We start from the raw sequence: 16,277 nt of genomic DNA, 5'->3' as shown, positions 1-16,277 counted from the left end.
CGTGAGCGGCTCTAGCGCCAATGCAAACAAAAGTGGGGAAAGTGGGCATCCCTGCCTCGTACCACGTCCCAATGGGAAATCCGCAGATCTGTGATTGTTCACTACAACTCTGGCGAGGGGTTTCAAGTATATTAGGCGAACCCATCCAATAAATCCCGGTCCAAAGCCCAATTTACTAAGAGCCCCGAACAAATACGACCACTCAACTCTATCAAAGGCCATCGCGGTATCCAATGACAAAATGACAGCTGGCTTATGAATATAAGAGGCACTAGCCAAAATTCTTTGGAGTCTCCGTATGTTTAATGCTGTATTCCGGCGAGGCATGAAGCCTGACTGATCTGGATGTATCAGGGTTGTTATGACTTTAACCAATCTGTTAACCAGCAGTTTGGCCAGGATTTTAGGCTCTGCGTTAAGTAGCGAAATCGGCCGGTAGGAGGAGCAGACCTTCCGGGGCTTACCCTCTTTGTGAATAACCACAATGTTGGCTATGCGCTGGTCATACGGAAGTTGGCCTTCCTCCCTGCTTTCCTGATACATAGCACGGAGGAAAGGTGCCAACTTGTTGGCATATGGTTTGTATAGCTCAATGGGGATCCCTTTAGGGCCGGTGGCTTTACCCGACTTCACCCCTCTGACTGCCTGTGCGACTTCATCATTAGTCAGGGGAGAATCTAAGAATTTCCGGTCTTCCTCGGACAGCGACAGCATTTGGACATGTCGCAACATATCTGCATTCTCATTCTCTGTTTACGTATTCGCTGCTGTATAAACCCGACTATAGTAGGATGAGAACACCTCCGCAATTTCTTGAGGGTCTGTGATTTTGCCCAGATCCTCCGTGTGTAATTCTGGCACCAGTCTGATCGACCTCTCCCCCCTTTCGAGCCAGGCAATCAACTTCCCCGCTTTAGCCCCATGTTCATAGATCCTACTTTGGGTGTCTGCGCATTGCTCCTTTGCCTTCCCCCTTGCCAAGCCCTTATATTCATCCCTAAGTAGTTTTAGACTGTGGCTCCTCTCCGTCACCTCATTCGACAACTCCTCCCCCTCCATTCTCGCTAGCTCCATCTCTACTCTGTCTACATCCACTCAACTTTTTTTCTTCTTACCTGAAAGCAGAGACAGCGCCTCCCCCCGGATCACCGCCTTATACGCCTCCCAAAGGATACTTCCCGATTCTACTGTCCCTTCATTAGATTGAAAATACCGATCCGCAGCTTTGCCGATCGCCTTCTTAATGGCCGGGTCTTTTAAATGCCACAAGTTTATGGGGGTTACTCTACCCACGTCCCCTTGACCCGTTTATACGCGAATCCAGACTAGCGAGTGATCGGAGATCCCTCTGCCCAAGTGTCGCACCTCCCTGACTCCATCTGACTGCAACACGGGAACTAGGACGTAATCTATTCTAGAGAGTGAGCCATGGGCGGCCAAGGAGTGGGTGAAGTGTACCTCAAGCAGATTCCGTAGTCTCCAACCATCAATCAAACCAGTCGTCTCCACAAAATCACTCAACCATTGGCTAGAAAGTGGCAACACCCGGGGAAGAAATCTATCCATCTCACCATTCATTACTGCATTGAAGTCCCCCCCCCGACAATTAAAATCCCAAGGGGCAGAGTCAGAAAAATCCTAGACAGATCTCTAAAGGTTTCAGTTCGGAGGGCGGGCGGGACATATACAGATAATAAAGTCACCGTTCTTCCATCCCACAGCCCCGACACCCCAACATATCTACCACGGCAATCTGTCCAGGTAGCCTGAATCGTCATTGGAAAAGACTTTCTCATTAAAAACCCCACCCCTCTGGATCCCGAGGTGAATCCAGCATGAGCGACCATTTTATAACCTCCCCTATGCAACGCCATACAACGATTCCCAACAAGATGCGTTTCCTGTAATAATACAACATCCGGTGCATGTCTCCTAACCAATTGGTTGACCATTCCTCGCTTTATCTCGTCACCCAATCCATTAACGTTCCAGCTGAGTGTGGTATTCCCCTTACCCTGTTTAACAGGCGTCATTTTGGTGGTAACTCCTATCTAAGTTTCTCGATGCTTGTGAATCACAACAAAAACAAACAACAATCTGCAACAATACAATCATTTTACACAAAAGCAAATTTTCAAATCTCCCCAAACATCCCCTTACTCCACCCCCCACCCTGCACCTCTGCCTGCAGCTAGCACGCATCCCCAACTAGCAGTGTGTCTGTCGCCCAAAACTACACTACAGCTAACTAAAAGTAGTAAATGGAGGAGGACCTCAAGTCAAGCTCGCCCACCCCTCCCCCACGGCATTTCTTTACGGGCTAACTCCTATACGAAATGTTACTGACATACGTTATAATGTTTTATCATTGCTTCACCCCACCCCCACAAAATAATATCCGGACAATTACTGCTCCTCCGACACATCATTGTTTTGGGCCTCAGCTTCAGCCGCGCAAGTATTGTCCAACCAGTCTGCTGCTACTTCAGGATTATCAAAGAACACAGCCCTGCCATTATGTTCCACTCGTAGCCGGGCCGGAAACATCATGGCATACTTCATGCCTTTGTCCCGCAATCTCTTCTTCACTGCAAGGAATCCCTGCCTCTCTTTCTGTACAGTTTGAGTGAAGTCCGGATACAAGGACAGTGTCGCATTTTCAAATTTTAACGGGGGCCCAGAGCGGGCCACCTGCAATATCGCATCACGGTCTCGAAAGTTGAGAACCCTTGCGATCATAGGACGAGGGGGAGCCCCGGCACGAGGCCTACCCCACGGAACTCTATGGGCACATTCAATCGTAAAAAAATTACTGAGGCCCTTCGGCTGCAGATGTTTGAGAACAATGTTTTCCACAAACAGGTTCGGTGTGGGACCCTCTGACTGCGCAGGCACCCCCAGTATGCGGATATTATTACGCCGTGCTCTCCCTTCAAATTCATCCAGCTTCCGATCAGTCTGAGCCCTCAATGTTTTGAGGTCACGCACCTCTTGCTGCAGAAGATGCACATCATCGACAAGGCTTGCGGTTTTGATCTCAAGCGATTTCACCTTCTTGCTCGCCTTATTGAGATATGCTCTTATTAGCCCAACCTCGACTGTTACAGTGTCGATCTTATGGTCGAGGGCTTCATTTTCTGGCCCAATGTCATCTGTACACCAGTGATGGCCACTATAAGATCTGATAAGGTGGGTGCCTCTGCCATAAAGGCTCCTCTCTCCACCTCCGCTTGCGATTTCGTAGGGTCCGCTGGCGATCCTTTTGGTTGAGTGTACCTCTCCAGAGTGTTAGTCTGCACATGCCTGGACGTCCTAGAGGACCGCGGCATGGTCTTATCCTGATCCCATTTAGATGCCATCGGGACTCACACACTTTATCGCCACCTTTCACCAGATTTTCCTAGGCGTTGTGCGCCAAGACTATCGGTCAGGCCTTCGTCAGGGCGATCGATCACTCGACACCGCTCCCGCTGCTCCAGTAGGCCATTCACCCGCAACAAAATGACTCAGATGGTTAGAACTACCCTCGTCCGCAAGTTCTTGGGCTCCAGAGAGTGGGAAGGGAAGACTCAGAACATCCCAATGTCTGCCACACCTCTGCTCTGCCGCTCGATACCGAGGGTCCAGTCGCAGGCATGCGTCTCGGTGGGCCTCTCCCAACAACTCCCACAATCCGGGGACCACCACCGTGCACTACAGTGAAAACGTCTAAAAACCTGGGGCAATTTTCAAAATTGAGTCGGAGGGCATCAGGAACTTCTGGTCTCCGGCAGCCGATGTTGTTGCATTCACCTTCCAGTTAGCCAAGAACCACAGGTCCCGGTGCGACCATGGAAGTAGGCCCCAATATGTCAGTCGATGTTACTTTGCCCCAGTACATCGGAGGAGAGTCGTTCGAAGCTTGGCCGAGGTCACTTCGAATCCGACACCGGGGAGTGGGGTCGAGGAACAGGATAATTCACAGGATCATGCCGGTGGCGAGGGAGATCGTCGGAGCCGACTCTCTAAGCGGCCATCTTGGTCGCTGGTTAGGCTCCTCCTCATGGACATGCCCTTTGATGGCTTTCATCTGTTCAGTGACAAGGTGGACTCAGCGCAAGAGGGCTTTAAAGAGAGTAGGTCTACAGCCAGGATTTTGGGCCTTTCTATGGCCTCCCATCATCCCCAGTCCACCTTACGTCTGTTTTTAGCCATGGAAGGGGGTTTCTAACCGCTTCTATGCACTCCAAGCCACCATGGCCAGCACGTTTAGCAATCTTTTAGTGGCTGATGACTTGGTTTCCACAAACCCCGTGGGACAGGTAGTCCAAAGTTTGGCCAGTCTACCACCTCCCCCACCCCCGGCAGCAGCTCCAAACCTCTTTAGGTTGCCTTTTGACCATATGAGCATCCAGTGGGGTACAGGATAGGCCATCACATGCACTACTTGAGGTCAATAAAATCTGACGGTTGGGTTTTGCAACTCGTCCAGAGAGGCTACTCCCTCCCCTTTGTGTCCATCCCTCCTCCTATGCCACCTACTTACGACAAGCTGACAGAGGACTACCTCTCCTTGATCCATCAGGAAGTGGTAGCTCTCTTGGAGCAATAGAGAGAGTGCTGACATCAGAAGTAGGTCATGGTTGTTTTTCCCCACTACTTTCTAGTTTTCAAGAAGGACAGAGGCTTTTGTCCTATTCTAGACCTGTGCATTCTCAACCTCTTCCTGAAAAAGGAGAAATTCAAGATGCTCACACTCATACAAGTCCTGGCGGGCTTGCCACAGGCAGCTTTCTCCCACCTCCAGACTACAGTGAACCTTCTTCAGTCACTGGGGTTTACAAACAATGTGCTGAAGTCACACCAGATGCTGTCTTTCATCTGAGCTGTTCTAGACACAGTGCAGTCAGGCCTATCCTCCTGAGCAGCGAGTCCAGGATATTTGGGCTATAATTCCGATGTTGCAGCCTCCGTCTTGGATTTCTGTTAGATTGACATTGAGGCTGGTGGGCATCATGGCTTCCTGCATCCTGCATGTGACACATGTCCGTTGGCAAATGTGGAATCTTCAGTGGGATCTGAAGTCTCAATGATCACAGCATCAGGGAAATCTCTTTGACATGGTCCATATCTCAGAGGGAACTGCAGAAGACCTGCAGTGGTGGCTGATGAACTGCGATTGGGTCAGCGGTAGACCCCTCTCTCTTCCTCAACCAGAGCTGACTGTAATGACAGATGCGTCCCTCCTGGGCGGCCATCTAGGAGAAGTGGAGATCAGAAGACTCTGGTCTCTGGCAGAATTTGGGCTCCACATCAGTCTGTAGGAGCTTCAGGCGACCCCCATAGCATTGAAAGCCTTTATTCCTTCAATCAGAGGAAGGCTGGTACAGGTGTTCGTGGACAACACTACCACCATGCACCAAACAGGGTGGGTGGGGCCTGTCTCCTCTGTCTAAAGAAGAGGAGAGACGCCACCGACTGGACCCAAAAAGAGCATTGTCATTCTACCTTGATTGTACTTGTGAGTTACGGGGGGATAAACAACTCTTCCTAGGGTATGTTGGAGCCAAGAAAGGAAAGGCGGTACAGTAGTGGACCATCTTTCAATGGATAGTTCTCTGCATCAATATTTTCCATGCATTTGCCAAAAAGCAACCCCCTGCCCTGCAGGTTTGCACACGCACAGTATATAAAAATCTTAGGCAACTAAAGCATTTAACAAGACAAATCCATATCTAAAATTCACCACACAAGACAGAGGGCACAGATAACAATCAATGAGGTAAACTTATCGCTGAGTTGGCAATGCGGCAAGCTCAAGGTTTTTGTTTTTAAAATCTAAGTTTATCTCATCGTCATCTGTCGACTCGCACCCACCCCGCCACCCTGCCCCACCACTGTTACCTGCACTGGCCGCACCTGATTAACATTCAATTCATTCTTTTATAGTAAACAGTTATATATAAACTATGCAATCAATAGATTCAGACTAAGTATCATGAATTCACATGAACGCATACTCATTCATTTAGTCTATCACACCCTCCCATGAATCAACAGAATACATTAATTGAACTTGATAATGTTCCTATCAAAAAATAACAATGATATTAAAATAATCAAAAAAGAAGCACACTACAATAGATATACAATATAAATTTTCTTGTGGCTTTTTGTTCACATTTTCTCAAATTTTCTACGTGTGTTTCGGCAAAACACCTTCTTCATGAAGCCACATGATAAGAACCAACAGATGTGCCTGCAAACATAATACAACCATATTTGAAAACAAGCCCTCACTCAAATGCAGAAGGTTAAAACCATAGTTTAATAATCACAACGGTTTGTGAATCAGTGGCTAAACTCCTAGGTAGTTAAACCAACAGGCAATCACCCAATTTCGTGCAAAAACATATCATCGCCCGATTGTGAAAGTCACAGAAAGTCTAAAAGGAGAGGGATTCACTCCAGTTTGAGTTAGACTGCTGCATAGATTGTCTACATCTAAATCGGTTCCGCCCATCTGCCGCCTAATTCAAACCTGACAGTCACGGACACGTATGGTTTCCATGTACTGCTAAAACGGTATAGCTTTGCAGTAGAGCATGATATATGTATGGCATGCTGGGTCCAATTCAATGTAGAATGTATTGGTTGTGCTGTCACTGCTGCACGTGTGAGCTTATTTGAGGTTCATAACCCTGAAATAGGCAGGAAGTTGACTTGCTGGTGCTTATATAAACATCTAAATAATAATGTTTTGTATTGGATTCAGCAACTTCAGTGCTTTGGATAAAGCAGATCAAAATGACATCTAGAACATTTGCTGAAGTTTAAAGGTCTGCTCTGATTTCGGTGGTGCAAACTACTCAAGACTAAAGCTGAGAAGTCTAACCTTAATGGTGGAATTCATAATGGGGGAAGAAGTCAATCGCTAAGATATTATGTTGACCCCTTCCATGCTCATGACGGCCCCCGCCCGTCATGTGTCACGGTGGGCGTGTGCGCACGACGGCCGGGGGCTGTCCGAGCCACGCCCGCGATTGGAATGTTCAGCACCACGGCGGAATTCGCGCTGCAGCCAAGGTGTTAAATATCTCACTTCGGATAGTGGTCACTCTTGGTTCGAAGCGGCCTCCCAGAATCCACTGAGGACTCCAAACCCATTCCTGGAATCTGGAGAATTCCCTGGGGATGTCGGGTATGTGGACAAAACAGTCACAATGGAAAGTAGATTTGGGTATTCTGGTTGCACCTTTATATAGTCTACTAAGAATTTCTGGTATCATCAGTGAAAGTGACAGTGATCACGGCGGCCTGCTGCACAATGGACACTGAGATGGCCTGCACTGGAGAACCTTTATGACTCTGTAATATTTCTGCGGTGGGGTAAGCCCGCCTCGGTGGGTTCCTGAAGGCGAAGGGTGCTACATGGGGAGGCTGAGATATCGGACCAGAGGAAAATACACTGGGGGGGGGGTCAATGGAGAGAAGCGGGGAGGTTACAGAGATATGGAGGATTGTGCCCTGATAAAGAGACTGAGGCTCTTGAATGAGCGATGCTCTTCTGATGGGGAACATAAGGAGCACATTGGAAAATTTAGACCGTAGGGAAAAATGAAGACAAGGGACTCTGATGAGAAAGCACGAGGGTCCATCCAGGGAGTGGGACTATTGTGGGCTGATTGAGAGACATTGGGGTTGGGGAGTTGATAGCACAGAGACATGGGGGGGCTGATGATTTGACATGGAAAACCTGTTTTGAAATGTCATCTTCAATAAGTGATCTGCCTGTCTTTATGCAGCAAGAGCATCTGCTCTTTCTACACCTTTTTCCTCGTGCTTGATGGAAGTTTACCTTACAGGGACCTCACATGTGCCTCAAAAAACTGTCACAGTGCAGTGTGGATGTAGATTGCAGATGCCTTCTAAAAATAAAACGAAATTGTCTAAATATGTCAAAGCTGATGAATGAAAGAAGCAGGCTTAGAAAGCCATGCAAGCGCCACCCGGCACATGACTATCCAACAGTGACTTCTTTTATTTTCAGGACCAGGAACGTCCGCCGACACGCGCCAGATGGGAGGTGCTCCTAGCAACATGCCCCCGAACCGGTGAGTCCTTCCACCATTCAGCTGTGGAGAACGATGTGTTTTGAAAATTGTGTGTTTTAGAGTTTTTAATTGGCATCTTTCTGGTAAAATACTTATTGGCTTGTATGGATATGGCCTGATGGCCACGTTTGCAAAGCAGCTGATGTTCTGTTTCTATATAGATGAATTTAATTTTTTAATTAGTGATACAATCTTTTACTGAATGAAAGGTCTTACAGCCTGATTCATGAAAGACCCGTTTTGCGAGTCTTTAATAGCGATTCATAAGGAATCGCTATTACAGGCTCGCAAAACGGGATTCATGTAGGAATCGCAAAAAAAAATGGGATTCCTACATATTCCTTATTTGCGATTAGCAAATTGCTAATCGCAGATAAGGAATAACTCCCCATTCATTCCTATGGGCCAAAAGGCCCATAGGAATGAATGGGGAGTATTCCTTATCTGCGATTAGCAATTAGCTATCGCAAATAAGATAGCGATTTAAAGGGTGCCAGGGGTGTCCAAAGGACACCCTGTAGCACCCCTTAAATGCAAATTCAAACAGGTGTTGCGCTCACACATGTCCAAAGGACATGTGTGTGTGCAGCATTTTTCTAAGTTTTGGCTATTTACCACCAGGTTTGACCTCGCGGTAAATAGCGGGCCGAAATTGCGAATTCGCAATTTTACAATGGATGATGAATTGCATTTAAGGAATCTCAAATAGAGATTACTTAAATGTAATTCCTCGCAAAATAGCGAAATCGCTATTACCGATTTTTGCATTTGGGATGATGAATCCCAAATGCAAAAATCGCACTCGCAAAGGGCCATATTCTCAGAATCTTGCCCTTTGCGAGCGCAATTCAGCTTGATGAATCAGGCTGTTAATTTCTGCAATCTAAAAAAAACAGGAAGGTGGGCCGATCATGGTTATTGTCAAAATTTAGACTGCTGGGCCCTTTAATAAATTGTCTGCTCTATGTTACAGCAAGTAATTGCATGTAGCCTAAAAATCTTTTTTTTAATAATCGTATGGTGCTTCCACTCTGTTGATTGGTCTTAGGCAAGGCACATTGAAACATTGGAAACCCTACATTATAACTTCAATTGGCCAAACATAACTCAGGTGCTTTTACACTGTAATAAAGAAAATGTCCCACTCACTTGGAGACCTAATTTAATTATTTGAACTGGGTCCGGCACTTTGAAGTGAATTATTACAAGCAACAAAAATAATACATGCTCCCTTTTAACCTATAAATGCAATAAGCTCTAAGAAATGCAAAATAGTGGTTATGGCCAATAACTTGAGAGAGAGTGACATTTCAATGATTATACTTCTGCATTGCTGATCCAATTATTGAGAATGCATTCACGGCCAATATCCCCTTCGGAGTAATGAAAGACAGCACTTGACAGGCTGTAATATGGGTGAACAGTTCACGAGATACAGCTCAATACCTGTCATGCGTCGCAGTGTGGTGGCAAGAGATACATGTATTTGATGATAGAAGAAGCTACGGCACTAGAGCGACAACAAATGATAAAGTAAGCCCGGAGCAGCCCAAACCAAGATGGAGGTAGAGGCAGACTGTAAAGCAAAGAAAGTGGGCAGGAAAGAGTCCCGGCACAAATAAACCATCACACAGAAAAGTAAAGAGGGGGAGTTGTCACTCGATTAGCAACAGCTCATGGGTGTTTTAACAGCAATGAGACAGGAATAACCAGACAGGTAAGAGCAGGCTGTTCAGCAGCCATGATGGACTGGTGTTGGTTCCATAGGAAGAATGTGTTGCAGTCCTAATAGTGTGGGAATTTACAATGGCTGTGGAGCAAAGAATTGCACCATTTCTCATCTTCTGGAAGACAGTTGATATTGTCAGGATAGCGAGGCTACATATATGCTCTGAGCTACATCCGAACAAGATGTATTTGCATAATTACATCACTTATGAAAACGAATTTAGAGCATTATGACTAGGCTAGGAAGAAGTACTGAAGGTACTATTCAGTCAGGGTGGGATTACCCTTCCTTGTTTTAAGGCATATCACACAGTTTTGATGACGCACTGCGTGCCATATTTACTCTTATGCAGATTCCAATGAAACCTCCATTTTAGTGAATATCGAAAAGACCTGTGTTAAGTATGCTGAAGACCTACTGATGAGTGTAAGAGAAAGCACAGAGCCAGACATATGCAAAAGGTTCAGGCAACCATGGCTACCTGATTGCAATACCTACATGGCTAGAGGATGAAACCCCTGGAGAAAAGCAAGTGCTGCTGCATTTCTTTTCCTAAATCCTTTAGGGACTGAACTATGTGGTGCAAAAAAGTAATATGTGCCTTTCCTCCTCACAGTCATGGCCACTACTGATAGAGGAAACACCAGGTAAAAAAGGGAAAAGAGGCGCCTCTACCAGTATCCTTTCTGAATCTCCCTTAGGGTTAGTTAGAGATGCAGTCAGGAGGAAGCATCAATCAATCAATCATAGCATTTGTAGAGCGCGCTACTTACCCGTGAGGGTCTCAAGGCGCTGGGGGTGGGGGGTGCTGCTACTGCTCGAAGAGCTAGGTCTTGAGGTGTCTTCTGAAGGCCAGCAGGTCTTGGGTCTGCCATAGGTGGGTGGGGAGGGTGTTCCAGGTCTTGGCGGCAAGGTGGGAGAAAGATCTGCCACTGGAGGTCGCTCTTTGGATGTGGGGGACTGCGGCCAGGTCGGTGGTGCAGAGCTGGCGGGTGGGGGTGTAGAAGCTGAGTCGTCCGTTGAGGTACACTGGTCCGGTGTTGTGGAGGGCTTTGTGTGCGTGGGTGAGGAGCTTGAAGGTTATCCTCTTGTGACGGGGAGCCAGTGCATGTCTCTCAGGTGGGGTGTGTTGTGGCTGCAGTGGGTCGAGGATCGGACGTGCGGAGGCGTTCTGGATGCGTTGCAGTCGTCTTAGGAGTTTGGCCGAGGCTCCTACGTAGAGTGCGTTTCCGTAGTCCAACTGCTGCTGACGAGGGGCTGGGTGACCGTTCTTCCTGTTGCGGTGGGGATCCACTTGTAGATCCTGCAGAGCATGCAGAGGGTGTTGAAGCAGGAGGAGGAGACAGCGTTGACCTGCTTAGTCATGGAGAGGGTGGAGTCGAGAATGACCCCTAGGTTGTGTGCGTGGTCGGTGGGTGTTGGAGCTGTTCCCAGTGCGGCTGGCCACCAGGAGTCATCCCAGGCCGAAGGGGTTGATCCGAGGATGAGGAACTCCGTCTTGTCCGAGTTCAGCTTCAACCAGCTGTTCCTCATCCATTCGGCGACAACCTTCATTCCTTTGTGTAGGTTGGTTTTGGCGGTGTGTGGGTCTTTGGTGAGCGAGAGAATTAGGATCAGTTGGGTGTCATCGGAGTAGAAGATAATGTTGAGGTCATGCTGTCAGGCGACGTGAGCGAGAGGTGCCACGTAGATGTTGAACAGCGTTGGGCTGAGGGATGAACCCTGGGGTATGACGCAGATGATCTCAGTGGCCTTGGAGTGAAAGGGGGAGGCGGATGCTCTGTGTTCTGCCGGAGAGGAAGGAGGTGGTCCAGTCCAGGGCCTTCTCTTGGATTCCGGCATCATGGAGGCATGTTCGTGGTGTGCGGTGGCAGACCGTGTTGAAGGCAGCTGACAGATCCAGGAGGATGAGGGCCGCTGTTTCTCCCTTATCCAACAGGGACCTGATGTTGTCGGTGGTAGCAATGAGGGCGGTTTCGGTGCTGTTGTTGCTGACTGGGAGGGGTCCAGGATGCTGTTCTCCTCAAGGTAGTGGGGCAGCTGTTTGTTGACAGTTTTCTCAATGACCTTTGCCAGGAACGGGAGCAGGGATATGGGTCGGAAGTTCTTGAGGTCCTTGGGGTCCGCCTTGGGTTTCTTGAGTAAGGCGTTGATCTCGGCGTGCTTCCAGCTTTCCGGGAAGGTTGCTGTCTTGAAGGAGATGTTGATAACTTTCGGAGATGGGGTGCGATGGTTGTGCTGGCTTTGTTGAAGATGTGGTGTGGGCACGGGTCTGACGGTGATCCATAGTGGATGGATTCATGATCTTGCAGGTTTCGTCGTATTTGATGTTGGTCCAGGAGAGTAGGCGGTTGGTGCGGGTGTTGGTCGCGGGGGTGGAGGTGGAGGTCTCAGTGGTTGTCAAGGTGGTTGTGGCGTTGAAGCTGTTGTGGATGTCGGCGATCTTGTGGTGGAAGAAGGTGGCCAACGAGTCGCACAGGTCTTGCGAGGATGGGATGTTGTTGGTGTTGGAGCTGGGTATGGAGAGTTCCTTCACGATGTGAAGAGCTCTTTGCCGTTGTGTGCGTAGTTGTCTAAACGGTCTTTGAATGAGGCCCTTTTGGCGGCTTAGATGAGGTGGTGGTGTCTTCGGGTGGCGCATTTGTGGGTTGCGTTGCTGTCCGGTGTTCCTTGGCGGAGCCATTTCTTCTCCCGTTTTTGGCATGTTTGTTTGGAGGCCTGGAGGTCTTCGGTGAACCAGCTGGCTTTCTTGCTGGTGTGACTGTTGGAGGGTTTCTTGAGCGGGTGAAGGTATTGGCGCAGTCGTGGATCCATTGCCTGAGGTTGCGTGTCGGGGTCGGTGGTGTCGGCAGGTGGGCTCAGCGCGAGGGTGGTGGTTAGCTGGTCATCGGTGAATTTGCTCCAGCCGCGCCGAGGCATCTGTTGGGTGCAGTGGTGCGTGGTGGGCTTCCTGAAGGTGAAGTGGATGCAGCGATGGTCGGTCCAGTGGAGTTCGGTGGAGTGGTAGAAGGAGACGTGGGGGCTTGGGTTGAAGATGGGGTCGAGCATGTGGCCGGCGGTGTGGTTGGGTGTTGTGACGAGTTGTCTGAGTCCGAGGTTTGCGAAGTTGGCGATCACGGCGGTGGAGTTGGTGTCGCTGTTGTTCTCGAGGTGTAAGTTCATGTCCACGAGGAGGATGTAGTCCGTGGAGGCGAGGGCGTGTGTGCCGATGAAGACGGCGTTGGAGTCGCTGCAGCCACGCCCCGTGGAGGGAGTTGAGGTGGGGAAGAGATGTGGGGCGGGGGGTGCTAAAAACCGGAATATGGATAATTGAAGGTAAGTAAACAATGTAATTAATAAAACGAATTTCATAGTGTGCCCTGCACCGCAAAATGCGATGCAGCGCGTGCTACGAAATTCGTTTTATTAATTAAATTGTTTACTTACCCCCAATTATCCATATTCTGGTTTTTAGCACCTCCCACCCTGCCCCTCCCCCGCCCACCTCTCTGCCCAACTGCAACTACCTCCACAGGCCACGGCTGAGTCACTGAACTGGGATCCGGGGGGTCTGTAGATGAGGGTGGTGTTGGGGTTGGTGTGGATCTGGAAGTGCAGGCGGTGTTGAGGGTGTCGTCGGTGTTGGTCGAGGCTCTGAGTGTGTTCCTGTGGACGATGGTGATTCCTCCACCTACTCCGTTGGTGCAATCCCTGCGGGTGATTTTGTAGCCTTCCAGGATGGCTATGGCGATATCGGGTGCTGAGGCGGGGTTCAGACAGGTCTCTGTCAGGTCTGGGGAGGTAGAGTCAAGGAGGTCCCAGCGTTCAAAGGAGTGTTAGCGGGTGGAGTGGGTGTTGAGGAGGATGCATCTGAGGTAGTTTGGTTCTTTCCTGGGCGGTGGTTTGGCGCAGCAGATGCTGGTGAAGCTGCAGGTCCGGCATGTGAAGGGTCCTTGGGTGCGCTTTGGGGTGGCACTGTAGCAGGTGTGTTCTCGTCCGGGGTTGAGTGCGTTTAGGGTGCTGGCATCATAGTGGCTTTGTGGCGTACGCGGGGGCCAGGGGTTCTGGCACTGGGCACGGTCCAGGCGCGGACGGGCACAGATGAGCTTGCCTTAGGCACACCTTCGGCGTGCCAGTGGCGCGTGTGCTGCGCGGCCGCACAGTGTCCTCCATATAAGGGGAGGTGGGAGGGAGGAGCAGCTGGGAGGTGGGGGCGAGCGAGGGGGCGGCCGCGTCGAAGCAGCGGTAGTAACTGAGGAAAAAACGGAATACAGAAGGCAAAATGGGGGTCAGCACAAATACAATTAATACAGTAAAGAGGCACAAAAAGGAAAGTAGAGAGAAGCAGGCAACAATTACCACAATTACAGGTAAAACAGTCACAGGCACAGAAATGATGCGGAGGAGCGGCGAACTTACGGCAGCAGCGGGGGAGAGTCAAGGACACACAGGGGGTGCTGTGTGGCGTGGGGAGTGGCCTGACCTGCATGCAGGGTCATGGGTCGCACTCACTGCCGCACAGCGGCCTCCATATAAGGGGAGGTGGGAGGGAGGAGCAGCTGGGAGGCGGGGGCGAGCAAGTGGGGCGGGACCGCGGGGAAGCAGCAGCGGGAACGGAGGAAAAAACGGGATACAGAAGGCAAAATGGGGTTCAGCACAAATACAAGTAATACAGTAAAGGGGCACAAAAAGGAAAGTGGAGAGAAGCAGGCAACAATTACCAAAATTACAGGTACAACAGTCACAGGCACAGAAATGATGCAGAGGAGTGGAGAACTTACAGCAGCAGCCGGGAAGAGGCAAGGACACACAGGGGGTGCTGTGTGGCGTGGGTATTGGCCTGACCTGCATGCAGGGTCATGGGTCGCTCTCACTGCCGCGCAGCGGCCTCCATAAAAGGTAAGGTGGGAGGGAGGAGCACCTGGGAGGCGGGGCGAGCGAGGGGGCGGCCGCGGGGAAGCAGCGGTGGGAAAGGAAGGAAAAAACGGGATACAGAAAGCAAAAGGGGGGTCAGCACAAATACATGTAATACAGTAAAGGGGCACAAAAAGGAAAGTGGAGAGAAGCAAGCAACAATTACCACAATTACAGGTACAACAGTCACAGGCACACATATCTGTCAAAAAGAGTAACCTACAGCTGCCGTCTGGGTCATTTCTTCGATGCGTTGTACCAGGCTTGAGCACATGCCCTGGTTTAGTGTGTGCTGTAGCCCGTCAGCCGTTGGGAAGAACAAATATTCCTCTGGTTTGTTCTCGACCCACCCGCCTCCTCCAAGGTCCCGGTGGTATCTGCCAATGCTCTGGTTATGCTACACCACTCTTATAATAGCCTAACAATCACTAAGCGGCTCCCTACCTCCTACTTGGGGAAGCGGCATCATTTTCTCCAGTCGCTGCACTCACTATCATGGACCAGAATCAAGCCAGAGGGAGCACAACGGTCCTCTGCCTCCATCTTTCGCCCAAGCCAGTTTCCACTTTACATTCGCCAGTGAGCTCTCGGATCATCCACAGCTCACCAGCTGCATTGCCCGTTCATAGCCCAGGAGCGAGCAGACAAACAAGCAAATGGAGGCTCAGACGAGCTCTAAAAGATCGCAGCCATCTAAGGCCCTGGCAAAGAGTACCTTGACAGTGAACTGCACTCCCCTGTAGATCTAAAGCCCTAACCTAAATCATGATCGTAAATTCTGGCATCACATCTCTCCGTGCGATCTTCATTCATGTGCTCTTAGGGTGCTCATCATGGGAGCCTGGTGTGAGTCCATCTCTTTGTAAAATGTGATCGGTAGTTCAACAGAGTCCACTTTGAAATGAAATGTTGATTTGTAGAAATTTTTCAAAACAAGAGGTATATTGAGAATTCAAGAGTTTTATAGCGCACTTATGGTGATCAAAAGAATTCATTTAAGAATCTGAAAAATCCTTGGCTAGTCTTAGAACAATGGATCTAGTACATGTAAAATACATTAATGAAGTATAAGTTAGTCAAAGAGCAAGAGGATAGACAGTCTTTATCAGAAATCAGAGCACTTAGCAAACTGAACTGAAGTGAGGAACTGCTGTCCCAGCCTTTAGTAGGGTGTATCTACTGTGGCCTGCCGGGCAGTTTTGATTCAAAAGGACAACCTGTTAGCACCAGGGCAGAACCCGCTCCCTCTCTCTGAGGGATACTTCCGTAGAATATTCTCTCTCCCATCCTCTGTCGACCTTTCTCTTCCTTCACAAGTTTTTTGCCCCTGGTATCCATTGCGTTGGGAGACCCTGACCATGTATTTGTGCGTTGGAGAACAACATAGTTTTCCCAAATATGAATGGTGTAGATCTCAGTAGGTCTGCCCGACAATCCCACTTAATAGCATGAGATGTGCCATTGATTCTTCAGTCTCTCTAAAAAAGACCCCATTGCTCCGGTTGCAGAGGTTTCCTGGATAAGCCCTGTCGACCATGCGCCTATTTTGGTTTCAGTCATTT

General features: G+C 49.3%; 1 protein-coding gene across 1 annotated transcript in view; it reads left to right on the top strand.

Moving 5' to 3' along the window:
* Positions 1 to 16,277, top strand: part of LOC147724659 (uncharacterized) — a 1,014,146-nt gene that overhangs the window by 920,438 nt on the left and 77,431 nt on the right. Inside the window, exon 21 of the mRNA XM_086918077.1 lies at positions 8,030 to 8,093. Coding sequence (XP_086774203.1) covers positions 8,030 to 8,093 — 64 coding nt within the window. The remainder of the gene's footprint in view (positions 1 to 8,029; positions 8,094 to 16,277) is intronic.

Source organism: Lissotriton vulgaris, chromosome 4_1 (genome assembly GCF_964263255.1).
Source record: "Lissotriton vulgaris chromosome 4_1, aLisVul1.2, whole genome shotgun sequence".
Lineage (NCBI taxonomy): Eukaryota > Metazoa > Chordata > Amphibia > Caudata > Salamandridae > Lissotriton > Lissotriton vulgaris.
This window is presented reverse-complemented; position numbering and strand designations above follow the sequence as displayed.